At 52.3% G+C, this 24,010-nt stretch overlaps 11 protein-coding genes across 11 annotated transcripts, besides 1 other annotated feature; 3 read left to right on the forward strand and 8 right to left on the reverse strand.

Moving 5' to 3' along the window:
* Positions 1 to 188: 188 nt before the first annotated feature.
* On the reverse strand, positions 189 to 2,739 carry ACLA_035330 (uncharacterized protein; the record flags this gene model as incomplete). The annotated part of the gene is made up of 2 exons (XM_001270755.1): positions 189 to 2,628; positions 2,693 to 2,739. The coding sequence occupies 2 exons, from the start codon at positions 2,737 to 2,739 to the stop codon at positions 189 to 191; spliced, it is 2,487 nt and encodes an 828-aa protein (XP_001270756.1).
* Positions 2,740 to 3,622: 883 nt separating this feature from the next.
* Positions 3,623 to 4,835, forward strand: ACLA_035340 (t-SNARE syntaxin; the record flags this gene model as incomplete). Its single annotated transcript, XM_001270756.1, has 4 exons — positions 3,623 to 3,878; positions 3,941 to 4,122; positions 4,178 to 4,747; positions 4,800 to 4,835. 4 exons carry the CDS (start codon positions 3,623 to 3,625, stop codon positions 4,833 to 4,835), a joined length of 1,044 nt encoding a protein of 347 aa, XP_001270757.1.
* Positions 4,836 to 5,195: 360 nt separating this feature from the next.
* On the reverse strand, positions 5,196 to 6,315 carry ACLA_035350 (uncharacterized protein; the record flags this gene model as incomplete). Its single annotated transcript, XM_001270757.1, has 2 exons — positions 5,196 to 5,832; positions 5,900 to 6,315. The coding sequence occupies 2 exons, from the start codon at positions 6,313 to 6,315 to the stop codon at positions 5,196 to 5,198; spliced, it is 1,053 nt and encodes a 350-aa protein (XP_001270758.1).
* A 933-nt stretch (positions 6,316 to 7,248) lies between these two features.
* ACLA_035360 (Zn(II)2Cys6 transcription factor) lies at positions 7,249 to 9,535 on the reverse strand (the record flags this gene model as incomplete). Its single annotated transcript, XM_001270758.1, has 4 exons — positions 7,249 to 8,466; positions 8,522 to 8,983; positions 9,044 to 9,071; positions 9,120 to 9,535. 4 exons carry the CDS (start codon positions 9,533 to 9,535, stop codon positions 7,249 to 7,251), a joined length of 2,124 nt encoding a protein of 707 aa, XP_001270759.1.
* A 326-nt stretch (positions 9,536 to 9,861) lies between these two features.
* On the reverse strand, positions 9,862 to 10,830 carry ACLA_035370 (uncharacterized protein; the record flags this gene model as incomplete). The annotated part of the gene is made up of 3 exons (XM_001270759.1): positions 9,862 to 10,060; positions 10,257 to 10,547; positions 10,610 to 10,830. 3 exons carry the CDS (start codon positions 10,828 to 10,830, stop codon positions 9,862 to 9,864), a joined length of 711 nt encoding a protein of 236 aa, XP_001270760.1.
* A 903-nt stretch (positions 10,831 to 11,733) lies between these two features.
* On the forward strand, positions 11,734 to 11,913 carry ACLA_035380 (uncharacterized protein; the record flags this gene model as incomplete). The annotated part of the gene is made up of 1 exon (XM_001270760.1): positions 11,734 to 11,913. The coding sequence occupies one exon, from the start codon at positions 11,734 to 11,736 to the stop codon at positions 11,911 to 11,913; it is 180 nt and encodes a 59-aa protein (XP_001270761.1).
* A 49-nt stretch (positions 11,914 to 11,962) lies between these two features.
* On the forward strand, positions 11,963 to 12,292 carry ACLA_035390 (uncharacterized protein; the record flags this gene model as incomplete). The annotated part of the gene is made up of 2 exons (XM_001270761.1): positions 11,963 to 12,052; positions 12,104 to 12,292. The coding sequence occupies 2 exons, from the start codon at positions 11,963 to 11,965 to the stop codon at positions 12,290 to 12,292; spliced, it is 279 nt and encodes a 92-aa protein (XP_001270762.1).
* A 412-nt stretch (positions 12,293 to 12,704) lies between these two features.
* ACLA_035400 (M50 family metallopeptidase) lies at positions 12,705 to 13,665 on the reverse strand (the record flags this gene model as incomplete). Its single annotated transcript, XM_001270762.1, has 4 exons — positions 12,705 to 12,914; positions 12,964 to 13,008; positions 13,068 to 13,430; positions 13,480 to 13,665. 4 exons carry the CDS (start codon positions 13,663 to 13,665, stop codon positions 12,705 to 12,707), a joined length of 804 nt encoding a protein of 267 aa, XP_001270763.1.
* Positions 13,666 to 14,275: 610 nt separating this feature from the next.
* On the reverse strand, positions 14,276 to 17,068 carry ACLA_035410 (DUF1275 domain protein; the record flags this gene model as incomplete). Its single annotated transcript, XM_001270763.1, has 4 exons — positions 14,276 to 14,616; positions 15,475 to 15,831; positions 16,218 to 16,727; positions 16,789 to 17,068. The coding sequence occupies 4 exons, from the start codon at positions 17,066 to 17,068 to the stop codon at positions 14,276 to 14,278; spliced, it is 1,488 nt and encodes a 495-aa protein (XP_001270764.1).
* Positions 15,782 to 15,802: a microsatellite.
* Positions 17,069 to 18,578: 1,510 nt separating the features above from the next.
* ACLA_035420 (potassium channel family protein) lies at positions 18,579 to 20,576 on the reverse strand (the record flags this gene model as incomplete). The annotated part of the gene is made up of 3 exons (XM_001270764.1): positions 18,579 to 20,247; positions 20,302 to 20,414; positions 20,466 to 20,576. The coding sequence occupies 3 exons, from the start codon at positions 20,574 to 20,576 to the stop codon at positions 18,579 to 18,581; spliced, it is 1,893 nt and encodes a 630-aa protein (XP_001270765.1).
* A 773-nt stretch (positions 20,577 to 21,349) lies between these two features.
* Positions 21,350 to 23,489, reverse strand: ACLA_035430 (putative pH signal transduction protein PalI; the record flags this gene model as incomplete). Its single annotated transcript, XM_001270765.1, has 3 exons — positions 21,350 to 21,836; positions 21,896 to 23,240; positions 23,300 to 23,489. The coding sequence occupies 3 exons, from the start codon at positions 23,487 to 23,489 to the stop codon at positions 21,350 to 21,352; spliced, it is 2,022 nt and encodes a 673-aa protein (XP_001270766.1).
* Between the last annotated feature and the right edge of the window lie 521 nt (positions 23,490 to 24,010).

A 24,010-nucleotide genomic window follows, 5' to 3' on the forward strand; every position in this document is an offset into this window, starting at 1 on the left:
GTTTACATCCATGGTATCAAAAACAAAAAGAAGAAGCAGAAGACGTAGAGCACAGGCACGCGCAAAGGCAAAGGCAAAGGCAAAAAAAGCAAACGAAGGAATGGAGAATGATATATAGACCATGAGCCTCGCTCGTATAAAATAGATGGCCTGCAAACTTAAGAAAAAAAAAAAAAAAAACCAAGAAATCAAGCATCTACCTTGTCTGATCCTCCCCCTTTCAGCTTATTCCTTCCCTTGGCGAATAGGCCCTTGGCTGCCTCGCCTGCGCGGCCGCCCAGGGCCCCCGCCGTATGCAACAGATCCTTGCCGCGTTGCTCGACCTGTTGCTTGTTCATGATAGAGCCCAGGGGAGCCGATGGACGCCTCACGTGGCCGGACCCGGATGGAGGGCCCTCCTGGTGCGAGACGAAGTGTCCGAGAGAAGACAACTTGGGGAATTTCCTGTTCGTCACCGCCGCTTTGGGACCACTGGAAGACGCCTTCGTGCTCTGTTCGACGACATCCATGTGCTCCGGATGTGCGCGAACCACGATCTGAAGCCAGTTCTGCAAACCAGTGTCGATCGTCGCAAATTGGTCGCGGGTCCGATCAAAAGCGCGTACACGCTCATCTGAGGACTTGATCCCGAGAATGTCCCGGAAGCCTAACAATGTCGGCTCGACGGAGGGCGAAACTTTGAGAATGGCCGCAGGGGACCGGGGCACCTCCGTGCTCTGGCGATCGGCGACCTCGGGAAGATGCCCGTCAAACGCGATGCTGCTGTCGTCCATGGCGGCAGGCGGCACTATCGTGAGCTTGGGCTTCTCAGGCGTCAGCTGATGGTCCACCGGCTGATCTCGATCCAATACGACCGCTTGTGCATCCGGAACAGTGGCTGAGGCTAACTCCGTTGTACTGTCGTGCGCCGGGGGGAACTGTCCAGGGACAGGCACGGCCGACGGGGATATAGACTGTAAATCTACGGCAGGTACTTCGTCACCCGAAGATGAGGTTTCCCATGAGAATCGTCGTTTCAGTTTTGGTTGGGAGTCGAGCTGGGCAGCTGGAGCCGGTGCTGGGGCGATCATAGGCGAACTGGCATACAGATCTTGGGACGTATTCTCTGCATGACTGTAACCAGGAACTGGTGGTCGTAACTCTTGAGGGCTTGATTCTGCTTGTTCGCTCCAGTACCTCTCATACTCGCTAGGAATCAAACTGTCCTGCTGGCTGATTTCCGTATCCTGGCGCGTAGCCTGGGGCCTGAATCCCTCGTCTTGCTGCTGCGGTTCTGCACCCGGTGTATTTTCCCGACTCAGTGAGCGAATAATCTCTTTCCGCAACCGGTCGCTCTCGGTGTCCTGGGGTGAGTTCTCGGTGCTGATTGAGGGAATGATGACGGGGACTCCCGGCTGTTGCGCAGAAGAATCCAGGGTCTGGGTGCTGCTTATGTTGAGAGGCGCAGGCAGAGCGGCAGCCGGAGGAAGTTGCACAGATGCCCTATGGGGCAGCGGCTGGTGAAACGACGAAGTTGAATCGGTCGGCGTCTCCGAGGACATCTCTCCCAGCATCGATGGGGCAGTGGTCTCCGGGGATGTAATGATAGGCTGCCTCGAAGGGCTGTTATTCGGGCTAGGAAGGCTCATGTCCCAACGATGACCGGGTTTGAAGACCAAGTTGGAATCGGGTGCGTCTCGCGGCGTCGAGACCTCACCCGGCTCTTCCACAATGGTCGGCGTCTGGTCTTCATTCGGGCCACGATTGCCGACAACCAGGCTTATTACCGATGTGCCATCACTATTCGAGCGAGCCACGCTGTCAACAGTGGAAATAGGAGTCTCTGGAACGTCAAAGGCCTGGTGTACGACTGAGCGGAATCCTAGCGAAGGATTGTGTTGCAAATTATGATCGTCTTGCGGGGTGGCTTCAGCATCCCGTCCGTGTGTATTGGGGTCAGAAGCCACGAAGTCAGCGTCAAACCCAGACAGGCGCTTGACGTTCGGAAGTTCGAGGGTGGGCGTATCATTCTCGGTTTTCGGAGGCACAGTAGATGCCACGAGTCGGTCGTCATTGGCATGTTCACTCCCATGCGGTCTGGCCTCTTGAGTTTCGGGCAGTCCCTGATCGTTACCAGGCGGTGGTGACTGGGAGATGGGCTCGGTTTGTGAGCGGGCGAAATGGTGAGAGCTGTCCTGGCGACGGCTCTCCTGCATGCGTTTGTATAGATCGGCCGGGCGCACGAAAGGGAGGGATTTGTCAGAGGCCGCGCTGTCCGCAGGCGCCTGGGCAGTGTTTCCTTCCACCGAACGACTACGACTTCCAGCAAGCCCTACTCCGAGTATCGCTACATGATCCATTGAGCGCGACCGATCCATACTAGGAAGCGGAGGCCTGGCTGAGTTCCGAGGAACTACTTTGGAAAGGTCATTGGTACTTTGGCTGAAGCTTGAAGCTGGGGGGACCGGCAGTGGCTCGTCGTCGTCATACTCCCCGTACTCGTCGTCACCCCAATCGTTGCCGTCATACGAGTATTTCTTTGCTTCAACCCAGCGCTTTGTCTTCGATCGATTAACGTTTGTTTTGAAGGACACAGGGGTTTCGCTGCGGGCAAAGGGTGCGCTTGGGCTATTGGTACGGGGGGAGGAGCTATAGATGACATGGCAAGTTCCATCAGCTTGGTGCATCATATTTCATTGCTAGGTGCACTCACAGCTTCTCAAACTCCGGCTCATAGGGGGTCTGGAAAGGGCGAGCCATTGCTACTGTACAGACACGGGGGTATGGGGGGCGATGTGGCTAACGTCAACAGATTGGGTACATAGGTCGCGCAAGCTCTCTGGATCAGAATGTCGACATCTCAAACTCGGCAAAAAAACAAAGAAAAAAAGACTCCCCGTTCGAAGATCGGTGTTATTCTCAGCGCAGAATAAAGAGATGATCAGGGGCGTAATGAAACCGAGGTGCCTAAAGTGGAAGTGCAGGAGGTTTCACTGGGATGACGTGGGGGGTGCCGAACGATTGCGACAAGCGGCTGATCCTCAGCCTGGTGGAATGCCAGGCAATCGAGACTCTCCAGCGATGACCAGAATATATAGGTGTTCGAAGCAGCTGCGGATCATGAGCTGTTCCCAATATGCCCCGATTGATTGTTGATCTCTTTTCCCCTAAATGGCAGACCCTGGTGTTTAGAACACACAGTAAGTTGCGGCCTGGGGAATCAAGTGTGGCTAGTAGTTCTGGTGTGGCTGTGACGGTGGCGGGCCCATCACGTGGGGGTGTCATCGCGCTTTCCCCCTTTCGGACGGACACGAATCCCGGACAGACAGAGCGACAAGACGCAGACGTCTTCGGCCAGATCTCTTGCTCTCTTGCTTCTTTGTCCATGTTGTCTCTTCAGACCGGTGATATGGCACTCTGTATATCTTCATAGCCCTTTGTCGACCCTGCATCCCAAATTGAACTCCAGCCCGCTGCCGAACCCACTTCCTTGACCGTAACCAACCTTCAACGCTTGCCTCCCCTTATCGATTAGCTCACACCCCCCCAGCATTCTACCTATAATTAACCGCTTCCAACGTGAGTCGTTCGAGGACCTAGGTACTACGTTTTTAAACGCCCTTATCTCACTCTTGCGATCCAAATGGCCGGTCCATCGATTCAGGATCGCACAGGCGAGTTCCACGCCATCCTCGGTCAAGCCCAGAAACGCCTCGCGACTTCCAAGGTCGGCTCACAACGCCAGGCGTTGCTCTCGGATTCGCAACGGAGACAGGCACATGGAGATCCAGATGGGCAGGCGCATGGCAAAAGATCCCGGTCGGAGTTTGCCAAAAGAGCAGCGGAGATTGGACGGGGAATCACAGCGACAACGGCCAAGTTACAACGATTGGCTGAGTGTAAGTGCTGTCGATCTGTTGAAGTTTGTCATCCGTTGAGACTGACGGGAAGGGGGGAATAGTGGCCAAGCGAAAGACACTCTTCGACGATAGACCCGTCGAAATCTCCGAGTTGACCTACGTCATCAAGCAGGACCTGGCGTCACTGAACCAGCAGATCGCTTCTCTGCAGGCGCTCACATTATCGCAACATCCAAAATCCAATCGCTCAAAGGCAGATCAGGAGGGGGAGCACAATGACAACGTAGGTTGACACATCGGAGATGAACTCATCGCGACAACCTCTAATGGGCGTATAGGTCGTGGTTTTACTGCAGGGAAAGTTGGCGGATGTCGGCGCGAATTTCAAGGAAGTCCTCGAGGTGCGGACGAAGAATATTCAAGCGTCGCGATCCCGGACAGAAAACTTCGTTTCATCGGTCTCGTCAAAGTCTCAAGCCTTAGAACCGCAACGGTCCGATTCTCCACTGTACAACCCCTCCGGGCGTCGGACACCCCAACCCGGCTTCCAGGGCGGATCTTCCGACCTCCTAACCCTTGATCCCGCAAATCCCTCACCCCTAGGGCGGCCATCTTTCCAAACAGATCAGCAGCTATTGGCCATGGAGGAGGCGCAGACAAACAACACGTATATCCAAGCCCGAGGCGAAGCGATCGACGCCATCGAGCGCACCATCAGCGAGCTCGGTGGGATCTTCGGCCAGCTCGCGCAGATGGTCAGCGAGCAGTCTGAGATGATCCAGCGCATCGATGCCAACACGGAAGATGTGGTAGATAATGTTGAGGGAGCGCAACGGGAATTAATGAAGTATTGGAGCCGCGTCTCGGGTAACCGATGGTTGATCGCCAAAATGTTTGGCGTCCTAATGGTGTGTGCTGATACCCTATCCTGCAAGAAGACACAAACTAACGTGACGATAGATTTTCTTCCTTCTTTGGGTGTTGATAGCAGGATAGATATACCCTTTTTTTCTTCTTCTTGTACTAATGTAACAATATCTGCTGGCTTCGCCGTTGTATGCGCACTGGACGAATTATGCATCCAATCTCCTTCAGCACGAAGACGTTCTTTCTTCTTCTACAGGCGATGTGACTAGATTTCATGATGCTGTGTATTTCTTTCTTCGAGTAGATGGGCTGTGCACATGCGATCTGGTATGTACGTGCACTGCTTTTCTGCTTTCTGTCATCCAGATCGTGTACACCCCTACCGAACGTCTCTCATGTTGAATGACACTTTTTTTTTCAGAAATGTCTATATCATGGCTTAATATCAAGGCCAAGTGGCTATCCCACAAAGACTATAGAAGGCACACGTCATTCATCATTGCAAAATTCACATCGTAACCTGACAGCTGAACCATGGAGGATGTGAACTGAATCCTCGCTTCGGTGGGGCATCACACCGCGCCGGTACATCTCCTTTTCGGCGGCCTCGAACCAGACCTGTCGCAGTCCAGGCGGTGCAATGCGATTATCCTCATAGCCAGGATGGGCTCCTTCTGCGGAAGCGAGGTATTCCTCCCAATCTGCTCGCATCTGCAGGAGAAAGTCTCGTCGTTTTGTCCAGCTGGAGGATACGGTCTTCTTATGCGTGTGCTGGGTATGTGGGTTAGGGGAAGCATGCGAGTTACGTGGTTGAGTAATTTGATCATGTGCGGCGGCGACAAAGAAGTCGAGGATGCGTTCGAGGGTCGATGTTGTCAGGAGAAGACTGACCCAGCTTCCGGCTGAGGAAGAGGGAATCTCGGGTACCATCATGTGACGAACTGAGGAGCAAAGGAGATGCATGCAGTGGTGGGTAGAAAGAAGAACCTCGGTGGTGGTGAACGGGGGCCTTTGGAGGATGGAGAGTTGGTCTTCTAGAGCGTGATGCAGGCGAGGTGGTTGTCCATGCTCCGTTGATGTGGCACGACCTGCAGCGTGGGTCTCGAGGAAGAAAGCAAGATATGCTCTACGACACGGCATTAGTACAATGCAACCTAGACCAGAGAATCCAAATCACTCCTCAGGAAACGTACATTGGATATAGTAGGCGGGACTGGAGCGTGCCCACGCCCTTACTGTAGACCACTTCCTTTTCAGTCTTGCAAGACGACCATAAAGGTTGAGCATCGGAGTCAGTCTGTAGGTGATGCCGAACTACGTAGTCGGCCAAATAGTATGACAGTCTGATGCAAGTTACCCAGCATCGGTTGAGATCCGCCAGATAGCCGAAGCAATACTCGGGTAGATCATCATGAGATCCGGTACCTGAGTACTGAGGGGGGAGCGGAGGGAACAAATCCGAGATGAATGTCAGATCGTCTCCCGGAGAGATGTCACTGCTCTCTTTCCAGTAGACAAGTGACCGTCGCCTGCGATGTTCCAAATATTCGCGACAAATGGTGTACTCCTCTCGGTGTATTCGGCGGTTCAGCGCGCGGCAGGACAGCATCAAGTGATAGATATCCGTCAGCGTGCAGTGTGCTAAGATACGAGTAAGAATATCAACAGGGATTCTCTCCCAGACAGTATGCTTCTGGCTCGTGGAGTTCCTGGCAAACGCATATCAGCTAGAGGCACTGGTTGTTGCTATTTGTAGACCTACACGGTCAATCTCCTGGGCGTGCCAGAACGCCTTCGTTTTGAGAAAGCATGCCGAAAACGATCTAGAACGGGATGGCTCATGATTGTCTCGCGCTGCCGAAAAGAGGGCTGGCTAACTACCAACACTTTCTCGTTCCTTCCTTGCTACTGGGAGAGTCCGATCCAGATATTGTCGTGGCTCGACCACCTGGTGCAGAAGGCATCAAAGACAACCGCGAATTCGCATGAGGAAATAATGAAATAATCGCACAGATCGTCAACAAACCGAACTAAATCAGGTTATGTCTTGGCTCAATCTTGTTCATGTGGTCCCAGTTCCACCTCCGGACTGTCAGATCATACCCAATTAGTCGATTTGAGTGGATCAACTATAATAAGGCTGGAACAGCCCATGTGGCCAATGTATCCACCTCGAACACTGGTTGAGCCGTTGAGGTACCTTGTTCCTGGACTGTTGGCGACGTGGGATCCCAGAGGATCATTTGAAATAAATGATGATAATCTCTTCCTCGCAACAAATATGCTAAAATAAGATGTCGATGCCTCAAAGATAGGTGAATTCGGAGGAGGCTTTGGCAGCCGTGAATCAGTGGTTTCTGATCTTAAGTGTCAGACAATGATGCCTGAAGCCTGGTGCCAATAACCATGAGGTTTTCCCGCGGGCTTCTGCAAACAGCGGTTCGTTTAAATCAAGCAGTGGGAACGAAGTCGGCTTATCGAATGGAAAAGAATTAGTCCGAAGTGGATGCAGTACATAGGCGTTTTATGGCAGCCGTGAAAGTTACCAGAAGACTTCATCATCCGTCATGCCTTGATCGAACTTTGCCAGCAAATCGTCCCAGGTACCCCAAGGCATGGCATTGAAGTCAAATGTGCCAAAGTCTATTTCAGAGTTCCCGAATGAAGCAACTGACGTATTGACCGTTTCCTGGAGATCACGCTGAGTATCTTCCGCCATCATATCAGGCTGAGAAGAGGATTCTGTGTTGGAACAATGAGATTCCGATGTTATTCTTCTCCCTTTTATAGTACTGACTGTTAAGGGGCATGGCAAAGTGGGAAGACCCCGGTGGGCGCGCTGCTGGCTATGTGTATCCCAAGTCTTAATCAGAAGGCTCTGCATTGCTAAATGCAGTGGGCTTCGAGCGCTCTTCCTCTGCCGTTGATATTGTCGGCTGAACAACTTGTCTATAACACACCAAGCTCTCTGGATCTGGTCGCCTGAGATGCGATGCTGTAATTCATACAACATGTAAATCACGGCGTCCCAAGGGATGTGGTTTTCTGCGTGCCATGAGTATCGGCGTGTGAGCTCCTCCGCTTGAACAGCTTCTCCATTCTCTGCTACTTGAAGACAGATAACGAACAGTCGGTCCCTTTCATTTTGGGGAATGCTAAGTGAACGCTCACTGTACTGACGAGGGTGATGCGCAATGAATTTCATGAGACTCACAATGCTGTGCCCCATGACCGTGGTCATAGAGTGCAGAGGGATTGACTTATCACAGTGTTGCAGGTACTTCGTCTTCATAGCAGTTTCCAATTCCTGAATTGCCGTGTCTTTGTCTTTCAATGACAGAGATGATGAGGTCAGGAACTTAGGGCTTGGGAATTCAGTTTGATTGTTATTGGTACGGGACCAGCGCCGGAGCCATTCGCCATATTCATTGCGGGTCAAGCAAAATATCATCTCTGTAGGGCCCGAATGTTCACGAGGGGCCTCCTTCATTCGTGGATCAAGATCGCTATCGTTCACGTTCAATGGAGTCTGAACATCAGTCGCTGCAAAGGGGATCTGCATGTTGATGCCAGAATGCCTTGCGACTGTGGCATCGAGAATTACCAATTGCAACCAGAGGCGACGCCGCATCTCTGTTTCGAAGACCGAGAGCCCCATTTGGCTACCATCTCGATGGAGACCAATACGCTGAGCGATGCGCATTGCTACCCCACACAAGGACCAGACCGAATGAGGATCAGACATTGCACGCATGGAGAGCTGATGTATCCGGACACGTCAATGATTGTCTTTCTCCAAAATGATCACCACATACCAAGAAGATAAAGAAGGCCTGGAGTACTATAAGATTTGATGTGCGCAGCAGGTCCGCATTGCTCAAAGCAAGTCGCGCACCTTGCCTATAGTTTGACAAAAGCGGTGCTTTGGGTTTTCCAAATGCTTTCTCCACATCCTCGGCGCTCATTGAAACCAAGGCGATACAATAGATTGAGAACATCAGTGCTTCTGTCTCTTTTGGTACCGAAGCTAGATCGCCCATGGCTTCGAGAATCCGCTGCTGTACAGTCGGTGCATGGAGTACCTTGACGAGTGGGTTGACGTTCTCAAGGAATGTCTGCCAAAGCCTAAAGATGTGGACCGTTGTAGGGTGTAGTCCAAGAAGACTCTTTCGAACTGAGGACCGTAATAGAAGAGATAACTCCTCATCTATATCCTTAGATGAGTGATCTGAGTCGTTGTCGGACATGTCGCATAAGGCCGCTTCAGCATCTGGGAGCTATTAAGACGGGGTCAGACGCGAATGGTTCGTAGTAAATGTATAATTACACGCTCATACCTCATCGCGCACGCTTGTCCATACGTTGCTATACCAGTCAGTAGGTATTCAGTGGACTCGGATGATTCAGACATACTCATCGACATAGACCGCATTGCTGCCGCTGGTGAGCAACATTCCCTGCTCTGGCTTAGAGGTCCTTTGATGCGAGGTATGATGAAGCCGAGGAGGTTCTTTATCATCCATGTAATTTAACATCCCATCCCTAGGGCTCCCGGCACGCCGACGAGAGACGACACGAATTTCGGGGCTACTCGCGACATTGCTGGCACGCCTCTTACCGCGGCGCGGAGGGAGTGGATTGCGGTACACACATTCGACTCCATGTTTTGAGCAGGACGAGCAGGGATTTTTTCTGTCGCATTTGACTTTTCTCCTGGAGCAGATAACGCATGAGGGTATTTTGGCCGTTTTCCCTCCAGCATTTGTTGGTGTCTGTTGGTCATGGTTGGGGAGGTCGGAAAGGTCCACCATGACTGGCGTTTCCGTCATGGTTAGAAGCTCTCTAACAAGATATAATAATATTCTAGTATCAAAGCAAATTGTATTGGAAGAATTGTGATGGATGATGCTCTTCTTGTGGATGAAAAGGGATGATATCGATGTTAGCGAGACTGGATTGATTTGGCGGAGAAGAATGAAGTTGCGGATTTTGGCGCTGCTCTTATTCTTCCTTCATCCACCTTCTTTACTCTTATCCGCAAACGTACAGATCGATGCAGGACAAATATATCTATTTTGCCAGACATCTATCTTTTCTAATGGTTCAAGTCTTCCGTCCGTTTCTCTCTCAACAGTCAAATCTGGTTTGGACCTGATCAGCATCCAGTCGGCTTCCAGTCGTAGTCGAAGAACTCGGCATCCTCTGGTTCCACGGTGATTGGGCCGTGCGTCTCTACAACTCTTCTTCTGACCTCCTCCATCACTTTGTCGATGCGGATGACTGCTCTTTGGTTATCCTTCAGGGGGTCATCGTACACCTCGGTCTCCTCAAAGACGTCAATGTCGGTTGCGTACCTGAACCCGCGTTAGTATATATTCGGCCATGTTCAGACTCACCAAGCATGACATACACTCGCTTCGTCTTTGGGTCAAATTTGAAGAAGGAGTCTACACCTCCATATTCAAGACCATGCTCGTTGAACAGTCTGCCGGCCAGAAGGGCCAATGTCAAATTATTTCATATCAGCCAGGTGCCTTGGAGAGGACTTACACCACCATATCACGCAGCTGCTTTTCGATGAATGGAAGGTTTGATTCGTACAGCCATTCATAGGCCTCCTCCAAGCCCACAAATGGATAGCGCCCCTGGGCAATCAGATGCAGGTATCCTCCAGGATACTCGAACGTGCTGTCCTGAACCAACTCCGCGGCGCCAAAGAAATCGGGGGTATGGCCTGAACCCGAGAGGGCTTCCCAGACGTCGCATTCGTATTGAAAGAGCTCAAGCGCACGGTGTTTCAACTCGTTCCTGGGGTCTGGCCCTTTCTGGAAGGGGTCTGACCTAAAATCCTCCTGTGATTAGCAAAAAAACTGGACCAAGGTGAGGCAGGCAGCGAGACTTACTGCACCCAAATCGTGACAAATACTGGCTTCTTCTCCCCGACAAGCTCGGCTTCGAACATGGCTTTACGTTGGGCGAAGCCATAGTCATAGTGTTCCAACACAATCTCTTGGAGGAGGACGGCATGGTCGCCAACGTCCCAAGTGGTGCCTTGGAGCTTCCGCAGGACGCTTCCACCAGGGAAATTCTTGTCATAGTAGCCACACTCGCACTCCCCTTCCATCTTGAGGTTGAGAGAGCAGGATGTAATGGATACGAAGAGTGGGAGGAAGGAAATCTATGTTTTGATATGTCTGTGGCTCACGTGCAGACTGAGGACGGTGAATGACAAGAAGTCGTGTTTCTCTAAGCGAGGAGTAAGTCAAAAATCCAGGAGAGAAAGCATTTTATCCAGCACAGAATCAGTTGACCAGGGAACTATGTGTATTATACAACAAGGAGAGCAAGATGCGCTTGTGAAGGCTTGAGTATTGCCCGTCTCTCCAACATCAACATGACTAGGGCTGCATGAGCATGGTATTAGATGGACAAACCTGAAAATAGATCACTATGCTGTGTTATGCTAAGTAGTCAAATCTTTAGGTGAGTGAGATTATATCCCTATAATATCATAGAAACCAGCATTAGATCTAAGCACCAGGTACACCACATTTAACGGATTCAACATTACATCCTGCCCAAGAAACATGCTTCATGATCACAGGCAGGAGTTCAAGATAACCCAATGATAATATCACCATCCAGCTGAGCTGAGCATCCAAATCCAATTTCACTTTTGCATGGAGGTTCAGGTGGATTTTGATATTGATGCTCTCCTTCTTCACTTCTTCTGTCTTTGTGGTCTCCTCGACGACTGGTTTCACAACCACGATGGTGCCTGCATTTGATTCGTTTGAATCTTTTAATTCACGTTCAATTTCCTTGGGAGTACTAGAATACCATCAGTGACTTTACATCAGGCCTCCACAGCAGCGTTTAGCTGGCAATTAATCATGGAATTGCTTCTACTTCCATTCTCTTGAGACCTCTCAAGGAAAATGTCACAGTCCGCTCAGATAATCGAAGAGCGAGACAATTGTTGACCTTACAACACCCTCAACAAACCCACTCCACAAGAGCCATCAACATGATTATAGACCTCGCCTTGATGGGCGTCATGGCCCCAGCCATGATGGGCACAAACCAAGATTCCAAGAGTGCTGAAGGTCGTCGACAACAAGCGAAGCGGCAACGAGAACAGCTCCATAATGCACAATTCTACCTCGAACAAGACGGGAAGGTATTTAACCAAGCACCTCCTAAGTAGGAAGTAGTTGACGAGCTAGGTATACATAACCAAGCACCACTCGCCAACCATGGCCCCCTTCGACGGGCATTTCTACACCCACCCCGACTTCCAGCCAAACAATACAGCCGGATTGATTGCAGTGACCGCGGAAACACCCGTACGAGCGCGATGGGTGTATCTGGATGCTCACACAAATGAAATGCGGTAGGGGGGTCAAGGCGAATCTCAAGATCATATACGCGGACTGTTCGATCTGACAAATGACACGGAACGATGTACCACACTGAAAGGACGGCAGCGCTGGCTGGCGGTAAAGCTCCCCGAGCAGCAGCAGAAAGAGAAGGAAGCAGCGGAGCTGGGGATTACAGTTGCAGAGGATGGAGTGCAAGGGTTGTGAGCTTTATATTTTGATCGGGATGAATATGATCTGCCGACGGGGACACAATGGGTCAAGCTTCGGTTGGAGCATGTCCCGAGGGTTGATAAAGGGTAGAAGAGAGCTGGTCTCGCAAGAGATTGAGTTGGAGTAGAGATTCCGTGCCTACTGCGCGAATCATGTCGATGAGAGGGGATGGAGTAGGTCCAATATTTGGTGGTTGCTTGCACTGTGTATAGATAATCTTATTTCTCAACAGCTATTTGATTCGGGCAGTATATAATAAGCAATAATCGTGGGTATCAACAAACTAGAAAAGTACAGCCCTCTCCTTCTTTCCCGTAAGTTACCATAAACTGAAACAACTCACCCGTACCTCAAAAAGCTAAGGGAATCAAACATAAGTCATCGCTCATCTTGAAGGCTCATCGTCTCATCTAGTCGGAATAAAATGCTTGGATTGCTCCTGCTGCTCGCTAAATGACTTGGGAAACGCGGCAATGCCGGCGACTATCCCCACGGCCATAAAAAGCAGCGAGATAATGGACCAAATGACACCCCAGCATCGGGAAGAACCGCCATATCTCTGCGCAAAGACACTTGCATCAGAAGTGTTCACTTTCCTAATGATGAGATCGTCGCACTATGCACTGTTAGTCGAGTCAAACAAAATGGGAAGAGTGAAAGCTTACAATATCCCAGACACTGTAAAGCGCAGACATGACGCCAATAAAGAGCTAATAGGGCTAGTCGGCTATGTGCACATTATATCAAGTCGAGAAGGGGAAGCACTCACCACAACCCATCGCAACGCCTCTCCATGCGCAATAAACCAACACGCCACCAGCAAGCCCACGGCCAGCAAGACCGTCAGAATGGTCAACCAGTCCCTGCGCGCCCACCACAGAGTAAGCAAGAAGCACACCCCCAGAACAATACTGGCAACTTTGCTCGCGACGATGTCGAATCCAGCGAAGATGAGCAGGGCGCCGATGATGGATGAGCCCAAGTATCCTGCAGGCAGGGTGACGGCACTGATGCCGCCTTGCATATGTGTGACGCCTCCCTCGTGAGGATCCAGCGAGATGGACTTGACTCTGCCGCCTGTGCAGCATGCAGTTATGGCATGGCCGAATTCATGGAAGGCGATGACCAGCATCTGGTTTGTTAGTCGGATTGCAGATTATGATGGATAGATTTCCACGCACCTTGAAGGGCCAGAGTGACCAGCGAACGTATGGTAAGTTCCAAAGTAATGCAATGATCACGACGTAGGCGCCCATTACACCCAACGTGACAGCCTGGGTGTGGTTGACGGTGAGGTCGCGCTTGAATACATGGGGCTGTGTCGCCTCGAGGGCGCTTCTTGTGAGAAGGGCAGTGTACGGTGCCATGTTGATTATGCTTTGTCGGACGAAGGAGCTGAGAAGTTGAAAGGTTTACAATGTATAGTACGGAGTAGGTAGAGTAATTATTATTCGGCTGAGAGAAATGTCTGTTCTATCATCTCTGTACGGAGTATGTCAGTGGCTTGTGATCGCTGCCTACGTGTTGCCCAGTAAATACCTTGCTTAATACGGCTAGCGTGTGGCTGGGATAGATTATTTTTAGCGTGGTCTTGTGGATACCAGATTCGAACCAATCAGAATAAACACCCGCCCTCCTCAAAAATGGCGTCCAGGTAATTGTAATCTGATTGGCTGGATGGAAGTATGGATGCCTCAGTCACTCCCAAATACTATTGAAAACTTCCATCACATCTTCAGACGTCTTTTTCTCCCTGAAGAACTCGACCATCATCCTCGATGGCTCACTCTAACCGCCCATCTGAGACTCAAAAGCCTCTTCAAACGTAGGGATTCCTGCGGCAGTCCCCTCGTCCAATCCCAGCTGCTCCCACTGGCGCTTCAAAAGTTTCTGGTTTCGCACAGCAAGCGGGCCGTTCTTCTCCAGCTCCCGGATCCATGCCTCCACCGCCGCGTCCAACGTTATCAAGCGGCCAAGCTATGGTCGAGTTCCACAACCTTTTCGACTAGTCCCCATCGCAAACCTTCTTGGGCGGAGACACTGTCGACCAGAATCAACAGCCGACGCGTACAGGCTACAGACCCATCCGATGAGTCCAACTAACAGCGCCGCCTCGACAACACTAACACTGGGAATCCCAACGCGTACCTCGGGCATGCTGAATACAGCTTTGGCGCTGGTGACGCAGAAGCCGCATGATGCAGCCCCCGTGAGACTCGCGCCTAGTGCGTAGCCCTTGATGCGGCCGATGACCGGTACGGGACAGTTGCGGATGTTGGCGCAGGCGCAGTGGACGCGCGTGATGAACTCGCGTGCGGCTCAGGGAGAGTCTAGCGCGGCGATCTCGGCGAGGCTGATGCCACCGATGAATGATTTGGAGCTCTCGCTGGCGAAGATAACAGTGAGGAGGTTTGGGTGCGTTTTTTCGAAGACTTTGGAGGGTTTGCGGGGAGTTGTGTGAGGAGGTGCGAGTTGAGACTGTTGAGCTTCGTGGATTGGGAGATGGTCACTGTTGCGACGGTGCCGCTGAGACGTCGGACGAGGTTTGTGGTGATGTCTAGTGTCCCCTCTGCTTGAACTGTTTGACACGGACATCGACACTTCCACAATGCTACTGAGCTTTACATCGGTCGACTTCCCCTGCTCGATGAACTGAGGTGAGCTAAACTACTGGTATTGGGAATTGCACTTGATTAGATTTTCATAGCTTCGTGAAAGTGAGTCAACAGGCAATCGATCCTACAGCTTCGACTGTTTGAAGTGTCCATGCCTCCCCTCACAACCGCTAAACCTCGCTGCCTCCCTCACACTCTCCACATCCAGCACTCGCGCCCCATGTGCAAACTCCCTTCTCAACGCATCCTGCATCGAGCTCGCCCCATACGCACTATAATAGCGGCTCGCCCGATCCACATTCATACAGCCCTGCAGAAACGCCAGCAACTACCTCGCAAGCTCTATCGCCAACGCCTCCGCCGCACCCACCGGCTGCCCCGTGAGAATCATATCCAGCGCGCGTCCCAACCCCACAATCGCCTGCAGCCGCACTGTCCCGCCGTCAACGAGCTGCATACCCCGCCGCCGGCAGAACACAGTACACACCGAAGACAGCGTCCTCGTCGACGACGCGCAGGTCGCACAGCAGACTCAGCTCCAGACTGCCCGCAACAGCATACCCTGCGACCGCAGCGACAAGCGGCTTGGAGGCCTGTAGTCGCCACGGGCCCATCGCGCCCCGGCCATGTGTAAGATCCGCAGACGCCGTCTTCGTCTTCGCCTCCGCCTCTGGTATGGGCTGGAGATTTTCCTGCGGGCCCGTGGCAGTCCCCACCGCCATGGCGTGGAGGTCCGCGCCGGCGAGAACGTCTCGCCTATTCCTGTGAGGATGCGGATCTTCTGGGCCGGGTCGGCTTCGAAGGCGAGGATGTGTGCGTAGAGGGCTTTGGCGGTGGGCGGGTCGACGGCGTTGCGGCGGTGGGGGCGGGTGATGGTGATGGTGATGGTTGTGATGCCATCTTCGGTGGCGGAGAGGACTGTTTCCGGGGTCATTTTGTTGAGTTTGGCATATACCTTATGTAGGGAATGTGGGATTTGGAGTGCCGTTGGTCGTTTCATGGAGGGATATGGACCGAGGTAGCGTAGGCTTGGTCCCGAGGTGATCGCCATCGTAGTGAGGGGGGAGTCTACGAAGTACGGCTAGAGAGGGTTCAGATTGGCAATGGGTTCAATATATATCATTCTTGAACTTGATATAAGTCATCATAAGGCATAAAAGATACGATAGAATCCAGGACAACCAAGTAGAACCATTACACCTCCCCCTTCCTCCCCCTCCTCCTTCCCTCAGCCCTCCAAACAAACCAAGCAATCGCAATACTCAACTTCAACCCCATCGCCAACCACAGACTTGCCGCCATACCCGTCACCTTGCTCAACCCGCCCGCCGTCATCGCCCCCAGGAACAGCGCCACGAATGCTCCGGCACGCCGATTCCGCTTGGGGTTTGACTTCCAGCCCCGCGCCCACAGCTCGCGGTCAACAAGCAGATCACACAGCAGTGTCGTTAGCACCACTGTTGGGATCTCGTCGAAGGCGAGGATACGCGAGGTCACAATCTGGCCGGCGGCCTGAAACGAGAGTAGAGAGATGGGGAGGATCTGGATCCATTGGATTGGGGCGCGGGGGTCCTCTGGTTTGCGGCTGACGGTGCCGGTCTGCACGAGAAGCGCCGCGGCGAGGAGGGCGAGGGTTTGCGTGCTGAAGGAGAAGATGAGGGTGGAGCGACGGCGGGGCGAGAGTAGGCGGTAGAAGTGGATGAAGAGGAGGTTGGAAAGGATGAAAACGGTCACGGCAACGAGGGATTTGGCCCACAGGTAGGCTGGGTATGCGGGTTGCCCGCTTGCGCCGAGGGCGATGAAGACGGTGTTTCCTGGTAAGGAGATGTCAGTAACAGGATCTGATTAGGTGCTAGACGGAAGGTTTGGACTAACCAGTTTGCATGCTTGCAAAACTGCCCCATGCATTGAAAGAGAGGCCGTCGACGAGACCGCTGACGAATCCGCAAAGGACGAGGATGAGGTCGGTGTGTGTAGTGTCGACATCCGCGGCGAAGTGACGCTTGAGCGTGGAGAGAAGGGTATTCGAATCTGAGTCTTCCGGGTCTGGTTGGAGGGAAACGGTGGTGCTTTGCGCCGTGGACCAAAGACCAGGCTGGTCATTCGGGTCGTCCGAGTGGGGAGGTATAGTAAACACAATGTTCTGAGGATTCATCATGATATTCCTGAGGGTGTCATAGATGTTTCCAAGGCTGTCGATGTGGAAACTGATTGTTTCGCCATACCGGAAAGTATGATTATCCTATTTATACATCTATCAGATTGGTAGACATGCCCAGCTGGACTTTGACGGATCCAAACGCCAAGACTGCGAGGAGATGTGCTGAATCCTCGCGGCCAGGATGATCCCTCTCGTAACCGCCCTGCGAGTATATCATCACTGGCTCATCCCACGCGGTCCTCGTGGTTCGGAAGCACACAAGAGCATTGAATGAACAGAAGATGGCGCAGGGTTACACCGCTGAATGCCAGAGGACGGCCAAGCCGACATCTAGATCGCACTCTTCGATACGGTCATAACGCCTCTTCTGTGTCAGATCCAGCATCCTCTGCAACTGAACACGTCCATATGAGCAGTCTCGTTTGTGTACAGCCTCCGTGCCAACCACTCTGGGAGAGATAGCGAGCATCTCGTCTTGGCGCCGCTTGGCACGAGAATACCGCAAAGTTGAATTTTCGTTGTGCTCGATCTTCATCTTCGACCAAGAAATCAGGCAGGCAGTGCTTTTGGGCGCCCATCATTGGGAATGCCAAGGGCTCAGTTCAGGCATCCTCGTTCTCTGTTTCTGAAAACAGAGACTGGTTGATCATCTAGAGACGTGATGCTGATGCTGTTCGTCTTGGCTTGGGTTGAATTGCGAGCGATCAGAATTCACGGGCGGTGGCATTGAATCTAGATCAGAGACCTAACATTCCATCTAGAGCCAAAATCTGATGGAGTGCCGGCCTAGATAGTGGGTGAGTAGTACGGAGTATGCTGCTAACCTCCGCGTTCTAGACAACAAGTTGACTGCCAAGGAATGATCGCCATAAGATGGACCGCTAGCATAGATAGTCGTGTTAGCGAGTCTTGTCGCAATCTCAAAGAGTATCATATGCACACAATGCAATCTTTGAAGCACAGCCTCAGCCATGTGCTTTTTCTGAATCCGGTCACAGTGATCAGCCTGAAAGATAAGAATGTATCAGCCTATCCTGCAGCCAAGAGTCATGTGGCCAGAATGAGTGCAGGTTTTTGCCCGCATTTGCTGCTTTGGATGACTGCTTGCTGTGACTGGGGAAAGGGGCCCTCTGATCCGACTGGACAAGGCTCGTCTTATCTCTGCTGCTTCGTACCAAGGCCAATTATAAATAACCTTAAGGCACTGACAGTAGGGGATGAGCCAGTCCGTCAGCCACCCGATCCGATAGTCAGGACCTCAGAATCCAGGTGCTGATTGGGCAGAAACGACGACATCACTGCCCTTGGTTTCTGATTGCCGATGACATTCCCGAAATATCGATCAAGCTGTCAATACGAATGAGAGTAACCATTCCGTCAGGCCTCCAGTTTCAGATGTGCAGGGTGTGCCTTGCTCGTTGAACTATGACACAACCAGATAGGTGTGATGCTCGAGCGATAGACCAGTCGAGACCATGGGATATGCCGGCGTGGGGGTTCTCGCTCATTGTTCAGAGTCACTCGGTTCAGGCGAATGGTATCCCCGGCTCGCCTTCCTCAACTCTCTCTCCAGTGCCTCGGTCAGCGCCTCCAGTAACCACTGGACCTCAGTCTTCTGTCCTAGCAAGGGGCTCTTGTAACTCGTCCAGTTCAAATTCGGATCCTTGCTCTGCCCATCCGATACATCTTCGTCATTCCCAATGAGCTTCAGAAAATACTCCCACTCGTGGTAATCAAATTCCTTGTGGAGATTGCGTGTGGCATAGTCTATCATCCTGCGTACTTCACGAAACAAGAGGTAGTGGTGGTGGTGAGTCTCCTCAGCCGCGACGTCGCCCCGCGCCCGAGCCGACTCCTCCTTCTTGTGCTCATCGGCCTCGATCGCATTGCGAGCTTCTTGTTCATCTCCATCAGCTGCGGTATCGGCTTCGGCTGCTTCGGCTGTCGCAGCGGAATCTTCTACGTTGTCCTCGTCTGGTTTTCTGTCCTCGACGGACTCGGCGAGAAATTTCTCCTTCCAGGACACCCGGAACAGATCCTTGAACAGCTCTCGAACCGGTTTGTCACCAGGCAGAATGGTCAGCTCGCCAAGATAGATGGTAATATCGCGGATCGTCCGCACTATCGTGTCGCCGACGTTGGCAATGAGCAGCGTCACTGTCGGAACAGCGAGCAACGTCCAGAAGACAAAGAACGATCGCTCCCAGTCTGATGTTGCATGGAAGTCTCCGAAGCCAATTGTGAAAAGTGTCGTGTAGGCGAAATACAACGCCTCAAAGTACGTCAACTTTTCGTTCTGGCCGGGAAGCCAGAAGGCGATTGCTCCCAATAACCACAACATCATCCATACTATTAGCGAGGTGACAAGCGAGATCCACTTGCGCTGAAGCGTGGAAATCTGCCGTACGCGTCGCATGAATTGGAACTCGCGTCGCCGTCTCTCACGGTCGCTTTCCTGAGACGTTTCCGGGCGCAAGCTTGGGCTCACATCTCGCAAAGAACCCTGGCCTAAGGCTGTCCCACGAATCAAGAATCTACGGGTTCGCTCCGTCACAGCCTCGGCCATTTTCTGGCGCCCCTTCTCGAGCATCTGCGCGCGAATCGAGCTAATAATCAGACCCAGAATCAAAATCCCGCCGACTGCATACGGGAACAATAGTCCTCTGCCTAAGTGCGTTTTGGGAGCGAAATCCCCAATTCCGATAGTCAGAAGCGTAAAATCTGCCCAATATACTGCCTCGAGATACTGCCACTTCTCAATTCTGGCATAAACCGCCGCTCCACCAAGAAGATAGACGAGGAAGAGGATCGTTTGGAGCATCAGGCTCCGCTGGTTGGCCGTGAGTCGATATTCGCGGCTGTAGTGACCCCGATAGGCCCCATAGACGGTTATCGACAGAAGCGAGGATATCAGAAAGTAAAGCCCGGCAGCAAAGATCCCAAAATAGTAGGCTCCGGTGAGCCATCGGCCAGTCCCAGTGCGCGATCCAGAACCATTTCTGGAAGCAGAGAATATTCCGAGCAAACAAATGAGTAGGATGGATGAGATGTACCACCCGATAATGATAATGGGTTGCGCAACCACGAACGAGATCCTCCGTGCCATGCTCCACAGCAGCACGAGGTTTGATACAATCGCACAGGCCAACGATACCGCATTAACCTCGATTACCCTACAAATTAGTCTCAACACGACGTCTTCGCAATGAGGTCTCTGTTAGCCATACCAATCTGGATCCGGGATCGACTTAATCCGACCGTTGGCAGTATCAAACTCCCTGCTCCATGTCTCGGATAACGAGCAAATATTGAAGGCGCTCGCCATTGGCCCGAGTGTGCCCTATGGTTTCCGTGTCAGTATCAATTTCCGGCCTTTGTTTGGGCTACGTACTGCTAAAAGAGGGTACGCAGTGCTCGAAAGCCACCACCAAGGGGGGAGAGCATGGTGGGGGATTTCCTCGATAATATTCCGTGCATCGTCATGGGGGCCTCGGTCGGTCATGCTGCTAATGCCAGAAGACCTGCGCTTTACCCCTAGCCTCCGCTGGTTGGCTCGTAATCATAGTAGTCCTTGAGGAGCAGACGTCCACGTTCAACGACACAAACTGGAACATGGTTTCGTGAGCCGATTATTATAAGACAAATAATGAAACATGCTGCAGCAGGCTGCTACGCGAAGTATCTCCGTCATTCGGAAGTCAACACCGGGAATTCCTGGGATGCGTAGGTCACGTGGTGGCCACTTTCAGCCAAGTATTTGCCCAGGCATGCGTCAACGAGGTCAAAAAGAAAGACTTGAGTGATTCCAAGATTTTTTAATTCGTGTATACACACTCACTCGAAGTACCATGAAAAGTACCATAAAGGAACAGATCCAGCGACTATCGTGGAGAAAACAAGAGAAAGGAGAAAAAAGCCGATGAAACGGTGAGCAGGACAGTTAGACATACAGGCCTCATGATGTCGCAAAACTCATGAATGATCCGACATGACACTCAGGTCATCTCAAAATTGTGCACGACCCCACGTATCCCAATGCGATGATGGTGTCGAAACAATATGGATTATATGCAGTGGCACATGTGTGGAGGACAGTGTGAAGAAAGGTACCTAGAAAGGAGGGGAAAAAGAGAGAGAAAAGAAACGTAGAGGAGGCAAGGTGGACCAAGGAAAAACTCCAAAACTCCATCAACTGCAAATACCTTGTGCAGGGCCGTAATCGTATGGCCAGAGTATAATGAAATCGAATCATTGCAAAACACTTATCAAGGACGTTCATGGTAGAGGGTATCTTGTAGGTTCTCGAGGAGCCGACAATGGCGGCATGCGTCCTCCCACGCCAGCTGCACCGGCTCGTAGATCAAAATCGGGGTTGTTCTCCAGCAACACATTTTGTCTGTGCTGAGCAGGAGGAGCAGGAGGTGGAGGCGGACGCCAACGTGGGTTGATGGGCCGCTCAGAAATGGAGGTGAAATGGCTTATCTCGCTAGTAGTAGGTGAGCCAGGGGCCTCGGGTGTATCAGCCATCGGTTTGGGTGGCTCACCAGCACCCGGTGTCAAAGCAGACGGTATTGCACGGTTTCCTACCGGCGGTAATTGAGGTTCAGCGAAACGAGGGTCTACGTCTTCGTAGTAATCATCACCAGTCTTGGGGCGAGCATTGGGTGAGGCGTGAGTAGCTCCATGGGCGTGGACTGGAGATGGCGAGGGTCCAGCGCGGAGGTCCGCTGGGGTCCAACCAGCACGCGGTGGCACATAGGACCTGGAACGTGTATGATCAGCATGGAAAGGTAAGAGAAAGGAGAAGAGTGGAAGCCTTACGGCGTTCGACTGTAGAGACTCGCGGGGCTGACGGGTTCCGGATATCCATCGTTCGAAACCGCATGTGGCTCATGTGCGTCCGATACAGCAAGCGGTTCCGATTCAACAGCACCGTTGTGTCTGGGTTGCGGCATCATTTCGATGGCCTGACCGATAGGCCCTGCATCCGGAGATGACACGGCCATTCCGATAGGGCCAGGTGAAGGCTGTCGCGCGGCCGAAACGGGCGAAGGACCGCGATAATCATAGCCATCTTCAGCGGGGCGAGGCGATAACCGTGGGCCGGGACCGTAACCATACGCATCGTAGCCGTGGCTGGGACCACCAGAGCCGGGACCATAACCGGCAGGCGATGGTCCCCGTTGTCCTCGTCCCATCATCATTGCTGACGGTGCCCCGCGCATTGGACCCATTGGGGCCATTGGGCCGCCCCTGCCATTTGGAGGGGATGCTCGGGGTCCTCCGTAAGGCCCTCCGCGACCATAACCTCCGCGAGGCGGGTACCCACCCCGTCCACGCGGCGCAAAACCTGGAGGAGGAGGTCCCCGACGCGAACCCATACTATTATCCGAATATTGAGGGCGCAAGCGGGGATCACAGGGATCAGGGTTTGGTCGGGATCCCGGGCCGTAGGCTCCAGCATATGGTAAGTTTGCAAGTTCGTCTCGAGACCCATTGGGAGGCATTCCATCGGCACGTCCTGACAGAGACCGCTGGACATCTGGCAAAGAAACGTCGCTGGGGGTTACATGGGAGTTCAGGGGCGCTCGATCATCGTCGCTTTCGTGTGTGGTAGAGCGCAGGCTAGTGAACATAGGAGCCGAGTCCGAATTAGGCGAGGTGGTGATGAGAGCCTCTTTCGCGTCGCCGTTCAAAGCTTCGGCCCTTGGGCTGGTGAACCCGTTGACCGCACCCGCCGCGACGGCATTCTGGCGGTTATAGTAATTTTCCCCACTCATCTCAGCATTTTCCGCGATGCGCCTCTTCCTCGCCTTGCGACTGACCAGAGTCCGGCGCATCGCACAGGTAACCACACCGCTGATGACCAGCAGGATGGTGGCACCCAGCACAATCCAACCGCCCCATCCCAGACGCGGAACGAACAGTAGAATATCCACCAAAAAAGCGAGGAGTGAGACGAGGAGCGTCGGGAGCAGGAGAATCAATAATGCCAGAAGATATCGGGGCGAATGCGACGGAGCGTGCAGATGAGCGGCGGCGGCGAGGCAAAGGCAGATGAGCGTGAGAAAGGCGGCGACCGGATGAACAATCAAAATAGACGAAAGCGATCTTCGCGTGCTCGACGGGAGGTTAAACTCATTGTTATCGGTACTGGATATGTCGTCTAAGAGCTGTCAGCTGTTGCGGTCCACCACTCTGCCCCATGCACAAGAAGCTACGCACCGGTCGTGTATCCAATGTGAATATTAGTGCATTGACCAGACTTGCAGTACCCGAAGACTCCATAGTCGACATCATTAAAAGTCGCCAGAGGTATACCCTGGATAATCGGGGTCGAAAGAACGGAAAGAAGTAAGAGGACAAAGGCGGCCAGGAGAAGGATAGTGAGGGGCGTCGCGGGCTTAAGCAACATGGCGCGAGGGGCCGGCGACGTTCGCCGTTAAAACAGGAAAAGACTGTGAGATCAATGCAAAGCGATCAGGAAGAAAAAAAAAAGATGGTCCAATTCGAAGAAGATAGGAATCAAGATGACAGCCAGCGACACATGTGATCCAAAGACGAACTGGACAAGTTCACAACGTTGACCGTGACATTGCTTTGCTTTGCCTGGTTTGTCTGCTCTTCTCCTGAAACTCGAGACGGGAGATACAGTGAGTGGAGTGGATACGATACGATGATGACTAGAAGAGATTAGGTAGGAGAGTCTGTTCGCAATCGAACCTCACTAGATACTGACTCTTCTTTTGAGAAGGAAAATTAGTATTAGTATCAACTTGAAATGAGAAAAGAAGTTGGAAAGTCTCAAGTGCGGTTGAGGGAGTGGAAAGATCTGAGTCTGACAGACTGTTGTTGAGTGAGTCTGCTGGGTTTTTAGTTCCAATTGCAATAATAATAATAATGCGGGGAGGCGTTTTATTTCCTCTCTCTCTCTTC

Source organism: Aspergillus clavatus, genomic scaffold, assembly GCF_000002715.2.
Source record: "Aspergillus clavatus NRRL 1 1099423829802 genomic scaffold, whole genome shotgun sequence".
Classification (NCBI taxonomy): Eukaryota; Fungi; Ascomycota; class Eurotiomycetes; order Eurotiales; family Aspergillaceae; genus Aspergillus; species Aspergillus clavatus.